This window comes from Gopherus evgoodei, chromosome 3, assembly GCF_007399415.2.
Source record: "Gopherus evgoodei ecotype Sinaloan lineage chromosome 3, rGopEvg1_v1.p, whole genome shotgun sequence".
Classification (NCBI taxonomy): Eukaryota; Metazoa; Chordata; order Testudines; family Testudinidae; genus Gopherus; species Gopherus evgoodei.
In genome coordinates this window covers 178,755,295-178,773,562 of record NC_044324.1, presented here as the reverse complement: position 1 = coordinate 178,773,562, position 18,268 = coordinate 178,755,295, and the positions used below count along the sequence as shown (strand labels likewise).

General features: G+C 40.1%; 1 protein-coding gene across 2 annotated transcripts in view; it reads left to right on the top strand.

The window, feature by feature from the left end:
- Positions 1-18,268, top strand: part of PTPN14 (protein tyrosine phosphatase non-receptor type 14) — a 190,796-nt gene that overhangs the window by 83,904 nt on the left and 88,624 nt on the right. For both annotated transcript variants that reach the window (XM_030557532.1, XM_030557533.1), the window contains exons 2-3: positions 601-925; positions 10,690-10,859. In XM_030557532.1, coding sequence (XP_030413392.1) covers positions 752-925; positions 10,690-10,859 — 344 coding nt within the window. In that variant the 5' untranslated portion in view covers positions 601-751. The remainder of the gene's footprint in view (positions 1-600; positions 926-10,689; positions 10,860-18,268) is intronic.

The window sequence follows — 18,268 nt, the reverse complement described above, 5'->3', positions numbered from 1 at the left end:
TCACAGTTGTGGGAAATTAGCGGGGAGGAGATGTCAGACACTGGGAAGGTCCAGACAAATAATTTAATGACAGCAGACGTTGAGATTCCAAAAAGTTAAAGCTTTATAACCATTAAAACACAAACTGTCAAATCACATGTCAAAATATAGAAAGTAAATATCCTTAAATCAAACTCTGAAGCATGTTCTTGATGTCTTACTCTGTTTGTCTTATTTTGTCTATCTGTAAATTCTGATTATTATTGATGGAAATATATATGTTTTTTGTCAGTGTGTGTATGCATGGAGAAATCAATGTTTACTGACAATTTCTGACAAAAATCTAATTCTAAAGCTGCTTCTGGAGCTCCTTAAAGATTGTCTCCAACATTAAAGTTGCTTTTAAAATTCAGTGCCGGAATATAGTTTTAAAAGATTTTGTTGTATATTTTGTTTGTTTTTGGGGAGCTGTAGAAAGTGCTTTGGAATCTATTTTACTTGTCAAGTATAAGTCTTTCTTTGAGTTCAAACGCGTTAAGATTCATTCATTTTTCACTGATCTTTAGTAACATCTTATCCTAATTCATATTGTTAATTATGCTTCTTATTTATATGTTACAGGGATCCCTTGGAGTTGGCCCTGGGCATGGACAACTATTTCTGGTCCTGGAGGAGAGTAGTAACTAGTGGAGTCACATTCAAGACAAACCAAAAAACGTGCTGAGGATATCCAAAGTGTGACAGGAAGGGGCAGCCTTCCAGCCCAACAGCTATGCCTTTCGGGCTGAAATTGCGACGGACCAGGCGCTATAACGTCCTTAGCAAGAACTGCTTTGTGACACAGATCCGTCTGCTGGACAACAATGTGATCGAGTGCACGCTCTCAGTGGAGAGCACAGGGCAGGAGTGTCTGGAGGCTGTGGCCCAGAGGCTGGAATTACGTGAGGTAAGGGTGACCCAGGAAAGGCCATCTGTCAGTTGTAATTTAACATATTTTTAGCTCAAGCAATTTCTTATTTAGAATCTGTTTATTAGAATCATGTTATTCTTTGTGTTGGCCTGATCTTATCAGTAAACGGAACTTTGGCAAACGTATTCTGGTTTAATGAAAACTGAGGACAGCACACTGCCTATAGTTTGTACTGTGATTTACGTTCATCCTCGCTGGGAGGAAATCTACATGATCTGAAAGAAAGCTTTCTTCTTTGCTTATGAAAATAAATGTGTATTACTTTTACCTTTGAGTGGGTAGCTGATAATTTGCACATTCGGGCATCACATCAAAAATGTTAAAACTCCCACTTGTGGCAGAGACAGTAGACTAATGTTCTTTTTTTGCTGTTGTTGAGAAAGGACTAGTTGTTAAGGACCAAACTATATATTAATTTAACTGTGGAAATTTGGGGCCAAATCCTAAGGTTTTTACATAGTCCTTAGTAAGACAAACTGGAAATAGACTTCAAGATTTGTTTCTTTTTTATTTTTTATATGTATAATTGAATTTATTTCTTGGTAGCATCCCTGTTGTGTAGACAATATGAATATATAGACTTTCAGTATCTGGATGTATTGAAAAAGAGATTATTAAAATACACGGTAATCAGATCCTTCCCTCAGGTTAGCATAGTGACATCTCTGTTTGGAACCCATGTATTGTGGGAAGTTTCAGTCCAAAAGAAACACGATTGAAAAAGTTGAGTGGGTAAAAAATGAAGTTTAGAAGAACTTGACTTACACCTTAACTAAAGCTACACATGATAGCTGTGCAATGGCTGACAGTTCCTTAAGACACATCTTCCTGCATTAGGCGGTATCTTTGGCCCTGGTTATGTTGGTTTTATTTTGATGTAACATCATTGATTTCAGTGACTCCACTCTCTAATTTACAATGGTGGGAATCAAGTCCATTGTGTTTTGAATTTGAGCAGCATATAAAATATGAAAATAGGCTTTGATAAGAGCAAGTTACTTATTTATTAAAATATACATAGATATTGAGTAGTGTATGTGGTGAAATTCTGTGGATATGTGAAGAGCTTCTTTTGGCAGCTTTTTATGGTGTATAGTTATTCTCAAAATTTGTTGAGAGGCTGAGCCTTCCCATCTTGTATCTCGTCCTTCTTTATTTTCTACTTTGTGCAATAAGATTGAATGGGTGATTTTTTGAATTGATTTCATAAGAAAGGTACTTAAAAAAAAAAAAGTTTAGATACTCTGGGCCAAATTCTATGCTGACTTGTATCCTGTGCAGGTGCACCATAGTCAACAGGGCTTCACAGGATGTAAGTCAAGGCAGGGATTGGCCCTTTGGGTTTGGACTTCCTCTGTGAAGTGTGCACCTTCCTGTCCACATTTATCTCCAGGTTTCTGTTGCAGAGATTTGCTGATGAGTCCTGGGTCTTTCATTTACAATCCATATTTCTCCAGGTCCTGCATAACTGGCAGGTGGCACCAGTGCTTCATCAGCCTATGTTATGTCTCAGATTGTGCCAGGATGGAAACCAATTTTCTAAAGGCGTGTAGGGCAAAATTCAGATGAGCTGTAAACAGATGCTACTCCAGAGGTATCTATATTAGGTACTTGTATGGCCCCTGTAGTATCTGAGCATGTCACAATCTTTAATGTATTTTTTCTCACAATACCTCTATGAGGTAGAGAAGTGCTATTATCTCCATTTTACAGGTGCAGAACTAAGGCACAGAAAGGTTGTAACTTGCCCAAGGTCACAAAGGAAGTCCATTGTGGATCAGGAATTTGAACCTGGGTCTCTCAAATGTCAACCTCGCACTCTAGCTACTGGACCACTTAGAGTGGCAGTTTTATGCCCATTTTCATGTTTTCAGTTGAGTTACAGCAGTAATTAATTTGGCCCTTAGAGTCAATGTCCAGATGACGAGAAGATTTACAACTTACACTGCTCTGGCATTTGGTGTTGGAATGCTGTTTAAAGTGACCTCTCTTATGGAATTCACTTTTGGTCTTACTGTCCCTGCTGGTCACCTGACAGTGAGTGCTAAGACATGAAGCAACTATAGCTTAAACCAGTTAAACATTTTGCAAGTTAATGGGATAGGAGTCAGGACAAGAGTTAGGAAAACACTTAGTTTGGTGTCAGTCTGTTTCCACTGAAGAAAAAAGAGGAAGTCCGTGTGTGACTACTCCACACTCTGGTTCTCCTTGAGGCTAGACAGACTGGAAGTCTTTTAATTCAGTAGAGGGACATGAAGAAGGGTACTGCAGCCTCTGTAAATGGATGGACGGGTGAGGGAGTGAATCAAGAAGCCTAAATAGCTAAAGGAAGAGCCCCTACTCTTAGAGTTCTGAGGCATTCATCTATTGGCATTAGCCTAATTCTTGACCCAGAGGGGAGGTTTCTGCCCTTGGCCAGTGCTGGACAGCCACATCGGCATCCTTCTTTACTTCTGACCATAACAGGCTTAATGTCCAGTCTTTGCTTTCTCACTGCTTTTGGCAGGGGTGGGAGATTTTCAGGGGTTTTTCTTCTCAGATACTTCCTATACCTCATGTATCGATTTGGGGTACTGCATTTAGCGTTCCCAATATTTAAACTGACCCACAAGACAAAGAAGAGAGGGTACCGTGGATACCTTTAACTTAGTTTTTCCTAATTTAAACTAGTTCAAATGAACACCTATTCAGTGTCTGAGGATGAAAGTGTCAGACCAGTATGCTTCGTCTTTGCAGCTCTGAGACTATACCATTACTCCCATCTAGTTTTAGCATGCCCATCCTTGCATGTCTTAACTTTATCTGAGCCGTGTTGTTAGTAGTATTCACTTATTGTTCCTTTTCGATCTATTTCTCATGGTTTTCTTATTACACTTTTAAAAAAAAGATGCAATTAGTTTTTTAATTTCCTTTAGTGAAGTTCTTTACTGCTGGGAAAGTTTCTTAATCTAGATTCCTCCTCCAGAACTAATGTTCTTAGGTTATTGATAGTACAAATGTCATTGGAATTCCCAATTTTCATGTCTCCACCTGCTGGTAGGAGGTCATATTACCCATGTGCAGGCTGACAGTTTTCTTAAGTTATCAGATTTCCCAGATGTACTTATCACATTTAGTGTGACACCATCACAAATAGTTTTTCCAACAGCAAGTTGTGATGTCACAAATGGCAGATAGGATATAAATAGATAGAGAAGATGAAAATGTATAGTTTTCATACAAATGTCAATAGTGATAAAGAATGAAGGAAGAATCCCCTCTGTGCGTGTGCACACACATACAGGCAGAAAATGTGGCAGCGAATCAGAATTTCAAATAGTGTTTTTCATAAGCTGTTAGTAGCTTTTAGATTTTAGTAGCTGCACGTTTTGTGGTGCATTTCAGTAAAGCTCAGAGCAAAGAGTAGAGGTTTTGAGTGTCAAATCCTGTCTCCTCTTCTAAAACTGCACAGGTCCCAATCAATGTAACCCATGTAATTGTGCTGAGATAGGGGATTTGTACAGAGGAGACTCTCTGTGCAACGGTGAGTCCAGTTGTGCAGTGAACTCTATTGCAGTGGTTCTCAACCAGGAGTCCAGGATCCCCTGGGGGGTCTCTAGGGCCCAAGGGCAGAAAGCCGAAGCCCTGATGTATGGGGCTGAAGCCCAGGGACTTGCGCCCTGCCATCTGGGGCTGAAGCCAAAGCCTGATCAATATAGCTTCACGGGGCCCTCTGTGGCATGGAGCCCCAGGCAGTTGCCTAGCTTGCTACTCCCTAATGCCGGCCTCCTCCTCTTTATGCAAAAAAACAATTGTTGTGACACATGTGGGCCATGCAGTTTTTATAGCATGTGGGGTGGAGGGGGAGGGCTCACTCAGAAAGAAGGTTGAGAACCCCTGCTCTATTGCATGGGGCTGGCAGATCCACTTCCTCACAGGGCCACCTGCCTTTGGGAGCAGTAGTAGACAGAACTATGCCAAAGACAGAAGTTCTGTTTCCCGAAGGATTTTGAGATTTTTGAAATTTGTCTTCATGCTGAATTAGAACAAAAACTGAAAAACAGAAGTTCTCCAGAAAGGAAAATACCCTCCTCTCACTCCCCCCCCCATTTCATTCAAATGTTTTGTTTCAGTTTCAACTTTTTAAAACTTTGATTATATTATAGTAGAATATAATACAAAATGTAAATACTCTCTATGAAAATAGTTTCAAAATAAAAAAAAAGCATTTCATTCTGAAAATGTCAGAATGCCTCTGAAATTTTTCCTCCGTTTTTTTTGTGAAATAAAATTCTGACAAAATCAGCCCAATTTCGCAAAATGTTTGGATCTATTTAGAGCTGCCTATTTCTACAGAATATAGTTCTGTCACCTTTTCTCTGACCAGCTCTAGTTGCAGCAACCAAACTGATCTACTGCTTCCTCTAAATTGTGGGGCAAGCCTTCTAAGCCTTAACAGAACCTCCATGCATCAAGATGCAGTGTCTCAGGCTAAGCATGGGGAAAGTTTAGGCCAAAGAACAGTCTTGTTTCTTGTCCTGCACCAACTCTGCACAATGTCTCCTCCCTGAAAATTGCCTCTCTTCTCTCTCACTAACCTTGAGTTCTACCCTCACCTTGCCTTTATCTAGATAGTTTTTCTAATCCTGCTTTAATCTCTTTTATAAAATTGTATCTTTTTGTGTGTCTGTCTAAAAATCACTATTTTAGACCTTGAGGTGTCTAGTGATGTTAATCGTATGAAAGCCTCTATTAAAAATAAACAGTAATTGTTTTCAATTTGATATACTTGTACTAGTTCTCCTGTTATATAACTTCCAGGTGTGTTGTAAATTGTACCGTCAGGATCAGAAATAAACACACCTTTCAGTCAGGCTGACTTGTAAGGAAAATACTTTGTTAAAAACAAAACTGGATTTGCTTGAGTTGACTATGTGTGTTGTCCTGGAAGAGCTGTCAATCACTGTACCACACATACTGAAAAACAGAATTTAATGGGTTATGCATATTTTTATTTGATCTCCAGGGAATACAGTTCTTTCCCTGACTCAGTCAGAAGTCAAGTATAGGTCAGCTGAAAATGTAGCCATGTAACTACTGTAAAACCAGCTTGAATCATTTCTAGTAAGCATCAGCTTGAAGACCTGATTCATTTTGAGTTGTTGACAGTTATCAGTTGTAATAAGATAAAGTTTTATGTAAGCCTTGTAGGCCTTCAATTTTTTGTACTTTTAGCATATCTTCCACATACATACACACAGAGCAGGAAAGGAATTTAGTATAATAGGACTTACACCAGTTCTTTTATTGGAGAGGAGTATCTGTATTAACTATTACAGAAGAATTTTGCTGTGCTAGCTGGCTGTGAAACGGTTTCTTTATTTTGGTTAAGGATATGTAAATCAATAATGCACTTTTTAACTGATTAATAGATTAGTTGGTTGATGTTAAGCATGCACTGCAAACGTTACCTTGATATTCTGCTACTCTCAGTAGCCAGGCATAATGGGGTTGGGTGTAACCCTACCTTTTTAAGTAAGAAAAATGGCACCTCTAGCACCATATGGTGCCACAGAACTTCACATGGATCCTTGGTTCAGTACTGAGGCAGAAAGAAGAGTGCTCCTTACTGAATCATCAGCACCTCTTACTACAGCACTCTGGGCTTTTCTTTGAAGAGATCCCATCCAAGTACTGGCTGGACATAAATTCTGCAGTAGTACTGCCTCAAATGTGTCTGACTTGTCTCAGTCTCAAACTAAACAGGATTATACCCAATCAGTACATGAATGGGAGAACCTTCAGAGAACAAGCAGCTGCAGTAAGTGGTGATCTCCCCTCTAAATCAGTATTGAACTGATATCCTAGCATGGAATTAGGGGGAACTCTTCTGTTAGTGGTATGCTGATGCTTTATGGTTAAAGCAGCAGGGACTCTTCCTCTTGCTTAGAGTTCAATTTATACTTGTCTTTATAGCTGAATATACCAATAAGTGTTGAGTCACTAGATTTCTTTGATTTGAGTTAATTACTTCAATAGGTGTTATTAGCCTTCCTCCTCCAGGCATTCCCACCATGCTGTCTGACAAACGAGTAGGGATGTCTCTATTATAGACTGCAGGTTACAGTAGAAGTTCAGTGTTACAAACCGACCAGTCAACCACACACATCATTTGGAAACGGAAGTATGCAATCAGGCAGCCACAGAGACAGAAATAAAAAAAAGGCAAATACAGTACAGTACAGCATGAAACATAGACTATTAAAAAAATAAAGGAAAAGTAGCATTTTTCTTCTGCATAGTAAAGTTTCAAACTATATTAAGTCAATGTTCAGTTGTAAACTTTTGAAAGAACAACTATAAGTTTTGTTCAGAGTTACCAACAACCTCCATTCATTCCCAAGGTGTTTGTAACTCTGAGGCACTACTGTACAGCAAAAATTGATTAAACTGAAAGTTGTGGGATTTTAAAGCCTTTACAACAAAGTTTTGTATTAATAAAGGTCTCATTGTTCATTTTTAATTAACTGATTATTATATCTTTGAACCCACCATGTAAAGTGCACCATGTAAAGTGGGGGGGACGGATAGCTGAGTGGTTTGAGCATTGGCCTGCTAAACCAAGGGTTGTGAGTTCAATCCTTGAGGGGGCCATTTAGGGAACTGGGGTAAAAATCTGTCTGGGGATTGGTTCTGCTTTGAGCAGGCAGTTGGACTACATGACCTCCTAAGGTCCCTTTCAAACCTAATCTTCCATGATTCTAACTTCACACCTTCATTTAATTTGGCTCACCTTTGTTATGTGTCCCTGGTTAGACATGTCTTCAGTGAAAGCTTCCAAACTGTAAGACCAGTAGGACAGTGGAACAGACTGCCTAGGGAAGTTGTGAAATCTCCTTCACTGGAGCTTTTCACAAAGAAGGCTGGATAGCCCTCTGTCTTGGATGGTTTAGACACAACAAATCCTGCATCTTGGTAGGGGATTAGACTAGATGACCTTTGCAGTCTCTTTTAACCCTATAATTCTAAGAGACCAACGACTGAACAGATATTGATATGTTCTGCCCTTTCATCCCTATAGTTGGGATCCCTCCACATCAAGGATGAGGTACATTAGTAGAACAGTAGGAGGAAAGGTTATACTGGTATCCAGTTTAAAGTAAAACCAAACATTTCAATAAAGTCTTTGATAAAAATTTCAATAAAAATATATGAAATATATTAAAAAGTATATTAAACCCTGTAAAATGGAAACAATGTTGAAAATGTTGGAACTTTTTGCAACTTTTTATTTAAAGAAAAATTTCAACCACCTCAAATTCTGGTGAAAAAGTGTATTTAAATAAAAATGTATAATACAATCCATATTATAAGCAAGGCTGTTTGAAAATTGTGACTTCTGCCTTACTCTTTGCAGTTGTTTGGTAAGGTGAGGCAAACTGTCCCTGTTTTGTTTAAAACCAATGTAGAATTCCCATCAAGATCTTAAAGGAATAGGCAGAATGAAACATTTAGAGGCAACAATGCATCCCGAAGTACAAACTTAAAAAAATAAAATAAACACACAGTTAAAACTAATTTCCTGGTACGTAATCATTCCGTATATGTAATCATCAAATGAATGTTCCTTCCTTACTAATTCATTGCTAGGTTAGATAAGATTTAGTTGCAGGTGGGAGGAGAGGAGAGATTGCAAGGAAAAGGAATGTGTGGGAGTAGAAAAAAATATAGTAATTTTACCACCTTTCAGAAGCAATCCTTTAATACATGAACTCTTGAAACTGACTAGTTCACATTCAACATGAAATGACACAGGCCTTACTGAAGATTCTGTACTGAACTGTCAGATTATTAAAGGACTTGCAGCAGTAATCCGTGTCATCTTGGATTGAAGTTTCCAATGTCGGCGATCTTAAAAATCACCCAAATAACCAAGATTATTTGTAATCTAAAGTTTACATTTAAAAGGCTAGGAAAAAAATATAAATACTGCCAATAAGAGGCTTTGAACAGAAGAAGTCATTTTACCCTGGGAATAAAAATAAAGGGAAGATAAAATCAAACATTTTGAACTACTTTAAACTTTCCAAGGAAAATGAAGTGAATTCACCTTTGACTTCTAAACTTCTGGTTCTGGAAGATGTAACAGGAAATTTGAGGGCCATATGCATCTTGAATGATAACCTGTGGAAAAAAAGGTGGAAAGTACAGTGTGCATTTATGGAATGTAGAAGTAGTAATATGCTAAATGCTTTAAGGGAGGAGAAGTAAGTCACAAACTGAAAGGCTGGATACACTTGTGAGTGCACAGAGTACTTTTCTATGTATGTGATAAATGACTCAAAAAAGCTGTACCAATTGGCTGAATCTCAGCTACCTGACTTAGTGAACTTTCTTTTCTTTTGAGGCATTAATTCTTGACACTAACTCCTTTAGCATTATAAAATATTTGAAACAACCTGAAGATTGTTGACCTCCTGTATAGCAAGGTAAGTAATTCAGAAATATGGAGACTCTGCCTCTGGATATTAGCCATGGAATAGAGTACCTTTCATCTCTAGGCAAATGATTCAGAACCAGCCCAGATATATCATTCCCAAAAGTTAGTACTATCTGATGGCTCTTTGGATTAAGATAAATAGCTCATTTCGCACAGATCACCAGTTTTCCTTGGACAAGTATCCACAGAAAAAACGTCACTGCCACAACTAGCAGAAATTGCAACACTGTAGACTATTTCAGCAAAGAGATCGGTAGTGACTGAAGCAGTACTTGCAATGAGCCGTACTTCAAAGTGGTACTGTGAGGGGAAGTTTGTGATGGCACTACCCATGGTGTACCCATTTTGTGGACAGAAAGAGAACATGTTGCTAGAATTCAGTCTGGTATCTTTCACACACGTACAAAAAGCTGTAGAGAAGAAAAGTTGGTACAATTTTCTTCGAGAGTTTTCTAAAAATTGGCTTATGTTCCACATGCCTTATGTACATGACATGGAATTTCTTGGAATGAACACGTTTTTCATAGACAGTAGATATACACGCAGAAACATCGAAGATTTCTAATACATGCTAACATCACACTTTAAGGGCTTATTATTATTAGAGCCGGCCAGAAAACATTTGTTTTGGGGGAAAAAATTGAGCTGTTATAATGTGTATTCATATTGATACAGAAAGAATTCAAGACCTTTCAAAACTTCATGAAAAAAGTCTGAATGTGTATAAAATCTTTTACTTTAATTCTAAAGTTCCATGTGTAGATTATTTGTATCTCATTGTGCTAGATGGAGGGTGGGGGGAACTATCACCACACCCCTCTCAAACCCCTCCTATAGAAGAGGTATTTTTCAACCTTGCAGTTGGCATCAACTTTCTCTGCAACAGATGCATGTCCACATGGCAGTTTCACAGCCCCGCAGCCCAAGCCCTGTGAGCGGGAGTCAACTGACGCAGCCAGCTGTGGATGTTTAATTGCTGAGTAGACAAATCCTTAACATGCAACCCTGTATAGACAGTAGTGAAAAGCACTGTTCTTGCATTGTGATGTACACTGTATTTCAAAAATTATTTGACATCATCTTCAAATTAGTCCTGAGAAGTGAAAGAGAAAGCAAAAAGACAACTTTGGCCTTGCATCGGTTTGGGAAAATTGACACACTATTGCCTTCCATTCTTATTTGTATTTATGACCTCAGTTGTGTGTGGTCTTGGTAAACTGGCTCAGAAAATAAACTGTCTCTATTTTACTTCTTTATCTAGACACACTACTTTGGTCTTTGGTTTCTCAGCAAGAGCCAGCAAGCACGATGGGTAGAACTGGAAAAACCTCTGAAGAAACAGCTGGACAAATTTGCCAACGAGCCTTTGCTTTTCTTTGGGGTAATGTTCTATGTGCCCAATGTGTCCCGACTGCAGCAGGAGGTCACAAGGTATGTGAATTCCTTCTGGTTACAGTGTAGGCAAGTGAATTCCTTCTGGTTGCGCTCTTGATAGTAAATCTGTGGCATAGCTGGGTATGAATGGACAATTACTCTTTTTGGTTTTGATTTTTATGATTGTGTCATTTATTTTGTTCCCTTCCTGTCCAGTCCCAAGTAAAACCAGTGAGAGAAATGACCAGTTGGCATATCCATTTGAAAAGATTTACTCTGCATGTTGCATCAGCTAGTGTTCTGCAGAAACGAGATGATAAAATACACATTAAAAACAGGAGATAAAAATGCTACCTGCCTGCATCAACTGGTGGGGGAACTTGATGGGGCCAGCGGTGAAGAGGAACAGCCCCAGCAGCGAGGGAAGGAGACACTCACTGAGGGACTCCATGTAACGCCTCCCCGTCCATTGGAGTCTCTGGTGCCCATTGACCAGTTGGCGGAGAGGGGCACTGATTTGCCTAGCCCAGCTCCAGGGATTTAACATGGAGCACAGGCCATGCAGAGAGCCTCTTTCGACTCCATTCCGGAAGCCCGCCCTACCCATCCTAAACTAGAATGGGAATCTGGCCTGGCAGATGCTGAGAGTCTAGCCTGTCACCTGTTTGCTTCTACCATGGGAAGTGGAGGATATCTGTCTGAAGCATCAAAGATCAGTTGAGCGAAGACTAGCTAGGCAAAGAGTCTAATAGTTTCTGACAAATCTTGAATAACAGGATGGTTATGGAGAATAGTTAAACTTAAAGTAATGACGACAACCCACAGACAGACAGATAACGTCATACGACCACTGCTCCACGTGAGGCAGCTGCTCCCCAGGATGGGGATCTGACTATCCTATTTCTAGGAGAGGAAGTTTTAACTTCTAGTCAGTGCTCCATAGGATCAATGCTAGGCCATGTTCCGTAGCTGAGGGTGTATTGGCTGGCTGTGTCCTCCTGATGGAGTTTCCAGAGCTCCCCTTCCTGGAAGTATTGCTCCTTGGTGTATGCTGGCAGCAGCCTTGTGTCTGGCCTATTAATTACAAATTGTATTAATTGGAATTTGATTTTTTTGGAGTATGGTCTTCTGATCAAACATGTCATTCACTCCACTTAGAGTGCAAAACTACCAAAAACAAACCAAAAATGTTACTGCCTGTGAAGCCAGTGAGAGAGCCTTGCTGGTGGTGAGCGCCTTACTTCAGAAATTTTGCTCTTGCTTGAAATATGTTTAAGCCTAAACCTGGTCATGTTTAGAGTGTAATCTAAAACTCATCTCTTAATCTAGGCCTTCCACTAACTGCAGGGCCTGGAATTCCTGGCTTTGATTTATATTCCTGGATTGTTATATAAAGTGTTCAGGGCAACAAATATACACATAGTCCACAAATATTCAGAATTCAAGGCAATTCATTTACTGGCAAAGTTTTCTCTGCCCCTGCGCTATAAGATTAGGAAGTGGTGGTCTGTAGTGGTTTATGAGCCAAATGCTCCTCATGACTTCCAGGAGTGAAGGGACAACCAAGAGCCCAGATCCCACTCCTTGTGGTATGGAAGAGGGGGGAATCATCCTTGACCTTTGGGTTGTGTGGGTGGAGGGAAGGTAGGATGTCCAATTGTCTGTGTGCTGTCCTGGTCTCTCCCTGTGACACATGGACTCAGATATGACAGTACTCCATACATTGTGAAAATACTGATGAGAGGAAACTATACCCCAGAAATGTAAATTCTGTCACTTTAAAGATAGAATGAGCTTGACTCCATCTAACACCTCCAGATAGCGACAACTCAATTGCACATCAGCATCCAGTAACTGTGATTAAGGAGCAGGCAAGGTCAAAGGGGAGAAATGCTAGGATTGAAGAGGAAATTGGGAAATAGTTTCCAGCTAGATGAGTGAAAGTTAGGGAAGATAGGAACAAATTGCCACTGTCAGTATTACGCTCCGGCTGGTCCACCCAAGGTGGTACAGCTGACCAGACATTTACTGGTTGAGTTTTAAGAAGCACTCAGCAGTGGCATAATTGAGGAGTTTTACCATTGACTTCAATGGGAGCAGAGTTAGGCCAGCACTGAGCACTTCTGGAAATCCCACCCTGGGGGATAAACTCACCTTAACGCGTGGAATGATATAGGAAGGCTGTTACACCTTTTAACATAAAAATTGTCCATCAGTTAAAAAGGACTGGGATCCGTAGAGTGGGATAGAGACTCCTGAAGCCCTGCCTTGCCTGGACAGGAGAATTAGTAATAAACTGACTACAGATCAACTTATTAGTCACCTAAACAGGGCCCTGTATTTGGGAAGATGATACTGACTCTTCATCTAAATCACGTGAAGTGAGCCCATGAACTATGGTTATGGTTACCTTTATAAATGCACATCATGATAACTCATCATTGGATGAGTGAATAAGATAACAGAAAGTCCATGATGGCAGAAAACTACACCAAGAAATTTTAGGTAAAAGTGCCTTTTCCAGTTTAGAAATTCATAGCAGAGTCTAATATAAGTGCAGACTCTTTTTGCTGTGTGAGCAGAAGCAGTTTTATTATTTAAGTGTTAGCAAAACTGTGTGACCTGATTTACCCACAGATTTTTCTAGGATTTCTCAAACTATCTGCCCTTAATGGCAACTGTAGCAGAAGCAATTGGTTTGGGTGTAGGGGTCTTGGCACATTAGCAAAAGATTTATTCATGGAAGGCACTATTTCAATTACAGGCTAGTTAAACAACAACTTTTCCAGTCATCCAGCTGTTCTCCGAGTTACCAGCCATCACAGGTGGAAATGCTGTCTGCTTTGGATATTTAAAGCGCCTTGGATTTGCATGGTGTCTGATAAAGCAGTCTTTGTGATGCCCTGCAGAGTAGATATTTGCATAGATTAGAAATTATAAGTCTGCCTTTTATTTGCTGTTAACTCAGAGGAGGCATCCTTCCAACCATTTGTGCTTAAAAATAAGCCTTTGTATAATGTCTAGAGCAAACCAACTTGTTTTCATTGAGCTGTTGTTCTGCAAACAGACCCCACATGCTCTCGGGGCTGCCTTTCATGTGGGTGTAATACTGTTTTCTGAACAAGTGACAGTCAGGCTGTCCCCACTCACTGCAGACAGTTCCAGGAGAAGTGTGGAGATTGCATTTTAGTCCCTCCATCATTCCGATCTTCAGGCATGATCTCTCATGGTGATGTGCATCTTGCAGTGCCTTTTTTTAAAATTCCATTTTGCAGGAGGAATTCAGTACCTTGTGGAATTTAAGTCCATTGTTTTGAGTAGTATTAGTGTTTGTCCCCTTGCAGAATTGGGCCTCTGGGGCCAAATCCTGCAAGATGCTGAGCACCTTTCCTTGCATTGTATCAGAGGGGTAGCCGTGTTAGTCTGGATCTGTAAAAGCAGCAAAGAGTCCTGTGGCACCTTATAGACTAACAGACATTTTGGAGCATCTGATGAAGTGGGTATTCACCCATGAAAGCTCATGCTCCAAAACGTCTGTTAGTCTATAAGGTGCCACAGGACTCTTTGCTGCTTTTCCTTGCATTGCAATCAGTGGGGTTCGAAAGCATACAGCACCTCACAGGCAGCATGCTGCATCTTGGAGGATTTGATTTGTCTGTGTAGGAAGATCAGAGTATTCTGCATCTTGTAGGAGTCGGTCAGCACCATGGTGGATTGTGCCCCTAATCTGAATCCCACTCTCAGCTCTGTATTTTCTTTGAGGAAGGCAATGTACAGCTTTTATGCAGGGACAAAATTTGGAAAGGGATGGTCACAACTGCACCTGCAAAATTTTGAAATGAAATGTGTTTGCAGATGGAAAAGGAGTGTGTGTGGCTGCCAAGCATGTTTTTGGAGGCCTTTTGAAAAACTGGCCTCAGCACTACCCTCTTTTAATTCAGTTTACATCCATTTCTTCTTGTGTTTCACCACCACCTCTTTTTTTCTCCCAGCTTTACTGTTTATGCTCTAAACAAAGGTTTCTTCTTCACATCCTTTCTCGTCCTATTTTATTTTGCTTCAAATGCAAAGTGAGGAATTGATAATGTGCTATTACATTAACATGGCAACAAATTGTTATGAATGGATGCTTTTGACTTCACTGGAGAATAGGATTGGGGGAAAATCTGGGTTGTGACTAGATAAGGAACATAAATATATTCGGGGGAAAAACAGAAGATTGCTGGCAAGATCATTTTGTTTTGTTCAGGTCTCTTATCTCTCCTTTCTCATTTTTTTTTTCATTGAGGAAAAGTCCCTCTCTCAGCTATTTGTTTTCTTTTGAATCTATTTTGTTTTATGTTTTTTAGATAAGTTAAAGTTAAACATCGTCAAATGCTGAGTGTGGTTACTGTTTTTACAATTTTTAATACAGATACCATTTGATTGTTTTTGCGTTAGTCACTGTTGTTTTTAAATGGTGCTTTTAATTGCCTTGATAAGGATAACACATTTTTCTATTCCAGTCAGTCCCTCCTTGTGGCAAGCTCAGTGATGTGGAACGTTTTTGGCTGTTAATGTGGTACAGTACATAACCTGCTTTTCTTTTCAATTTTGGTCACATCTGTACCTGATGGCTGAGTGTCTCTTTATCTGCTTCAGAATCAAAGTGGAGTAATGGATTTGAGCAATATAGCAATGCCATTGGCCAAAATAGACATTCAGAACATCATATGTATGTCAAGAAAACCATGGGGTCTGTACCATAGGATTGATATAGACTAATCAAGAGTGCATTTTCCTGAAGTAACGAGACATGACAGACTGTATGGCAATGCTGATTAATGCACACTTCTGGTGTGAAGTAAGGCATGAGGCAAAGAAGTGCCACATGCTTGTATCTTACTGTGATTTTACAAGAACAAGAAGAAACATAGAAAGATCCTTAACATTAATGTTGTGTAAAAGATCATCAGAATTTTTAAATACACATAATTTCAAATGTAAATTTGTAAACTAAATAAAATAAAATGAAATGTCTTGTCACATGATAGGCTGGGAGAAATGTGCGAGACCTGAGTGACTAGAGAAAAGAAACGAGGGAAAAGGAGAGATTTTAATACACAAGGCCATAGGGCTTGGCTGCACTGGAGAGTTAAAGCGCTGGTGGTGGCTTTACAGCACTGTAACTTACTCCCCGTCCACACTGGCAAGGCACATACAGCTCTGTATCTCCCTGGCTACAGCGCTGCATGCACTCCACCTCGACAAGAGGAATAAAGAGAACAGCGCTGGTGCTGGAGTGCCAGTGTAAACAGTGGTTAATCTTATTACGCTGTAACTGACCTCCGGAACCTTCTCATAATGCTTTTAAAGTAAAGATAACGCTCTTTGTTTTGTTGTGAACTCGGGGCTCCCGGAGCTGCTTATCTAAAAAACAAACACAGCTACTGTTTGCTCGAGCACAGGCAGGCAGAGGGATCCCTTTGGAATGTTTGCTTGAGGAGAGAGAAGCAGCAGGCATGCGGGAGCGGGGGGGGGGGGGTTCGTTTTGGAGCAGCTGCTTATCTGGTCTGTGAGGAAAAAAACAGAGGGCTAGTTGCATTTAGTGAATGAGAGAGGGGTGGGGGAAAGGGTCGGAACTTGCAAGGCAGGGAGCTGACAGTGTCAGCTCCAAAAATCCACTCTCTCTGTCTCCCCCACGCTCCCTGTCACACTCCACCCCCGCCCTTTTGAAAAGCATGTTGCAGCCATTTGAACACTGGGATAGCTGCCCATAATGCAGCACTCCCAACAGCGCTGCAAATGCTACAAATGTGGCCACACTGCAGCGCTGGTAGCTGTCAGTGTGGCCACACTCCAGCACTTTCCCTACACAGCTCTACGAAGACAGCTTTAACTCCCAGCGCTGTACAGCTGCAAATGTAGCCAAACCCATAGTCTGATCTCTCTTACATCAGTGTACACCTAGGTTAACTCTACTGAAGTCACGGCTGTTAATTCAGATTCAAAACTCCTGCCTTCGCAGCCAAGTTCTTAATCACTGAGAGCCTGAAGAGGCTGTGCAAATCCTACATGTAGTTGCTGAAGTCCGCACTAAAATATATAAGTGGCATTTTAAGTCTCAAACCAGTGGCAGAGTGTTAGACATCCCTCATCTGTCCCACCTCACAGAAAGCCTCACTCCAGACAATGTTGCTGCATGTGTTATTCTTAAGAGCACCTCATTTTCACAGTGGACTGTTGCAGAAGCTTCTGGCATTGCAGCATCAGCCTCTCTCTGAAGCAGGTTGTTATCTCATACAGCAAGTGAGCACGCTTTGATTTCTCCTTAAGTACAGACTTTATCCGCTCTATACAAATTTCACCTGTCTGGTGTTATCAGCTCTAGCCATTGGTTTCTCTAGATTCTGATGTCTCGGTTCTGTAGCTTTTCAGTGCTCTAAGGGAAAAAGACTGTTTTTAACTGTTTGTTGTCCAGTTAAGTAACTTTGAAGGCCTCCAGAGTGTATTGTTTTTGTGTTACCTGATAAGACACTGGGCCAGATTGTCAATTGCTGTAGCTCCACTGACTTCAGTGGTAGCGGTTCCAGTTTACACCAGCTGCAGGTCTGGCCCACTGATCGTAACTTTAAAAGAAGTAACCATTTTCAGATATAGTTATCATAGCGAAAGAGCACAATAAGTGTTATCCTAAACAGCAGGTATTAGAAATGGAAAAGAATGACTAAAGTTCTATCTATCTATCTGTCTGTCTGTCTGTCTGTCGCCATGTCTAGTTCCAGCAGTCAGACATGGATCACTTCTCTAGCGGGGAAACTCTTTCATAGCCTAATAGATCACATGGTTAGGAAGATTTTTTTTTTCCTGACATCCAATCTAAATTGTCCTCTTCTTAGTTTTATCTCTTTTACTCTAGTTAAACTCTGTTATCCCCCACTCAGTAATTCCTTCCAAGGAAACTGAATGATCATGCACGTTAAAGAGATACTATAAAAGTTATTAGTAGGCTACACATAGACTTTGTCAATTGTCTCATTGGCCTTACCTGCTATAGCACTTTGGATCAATGTGATGAAATAAAGAAAAGGACAAGTTAGACTTCAGCATAAATATCTTAATAATGAGATTGGATTGTAATACAGTCTCCTAAAGGAAGCAGCAGAAACTTGAATCATATAAATTCATAGTGGACAAAGCAATGAAATTTACCTTAGGGAAGAATCCTGTATTAGACTAGATAATCTGAAGTATTTTCCTTTTCCTGTTTCAATGTTTCTGTGACAATTTTTTTTTAAACCACTGGATTTCTTTAATACTGATAGTTACTGCAGCACAAAATATATTCACCAGCTTTATGGCCCTTCCCTATTGTAAACAAAGCAGTGTTTAAATGGCTTTATTATTTTCCTTTAAAAAAAACAAACAAAATCTGAATGCTTCACATTGTTATAATGTGATGGGGGGTTTCGTGTTTTATCTTCAAC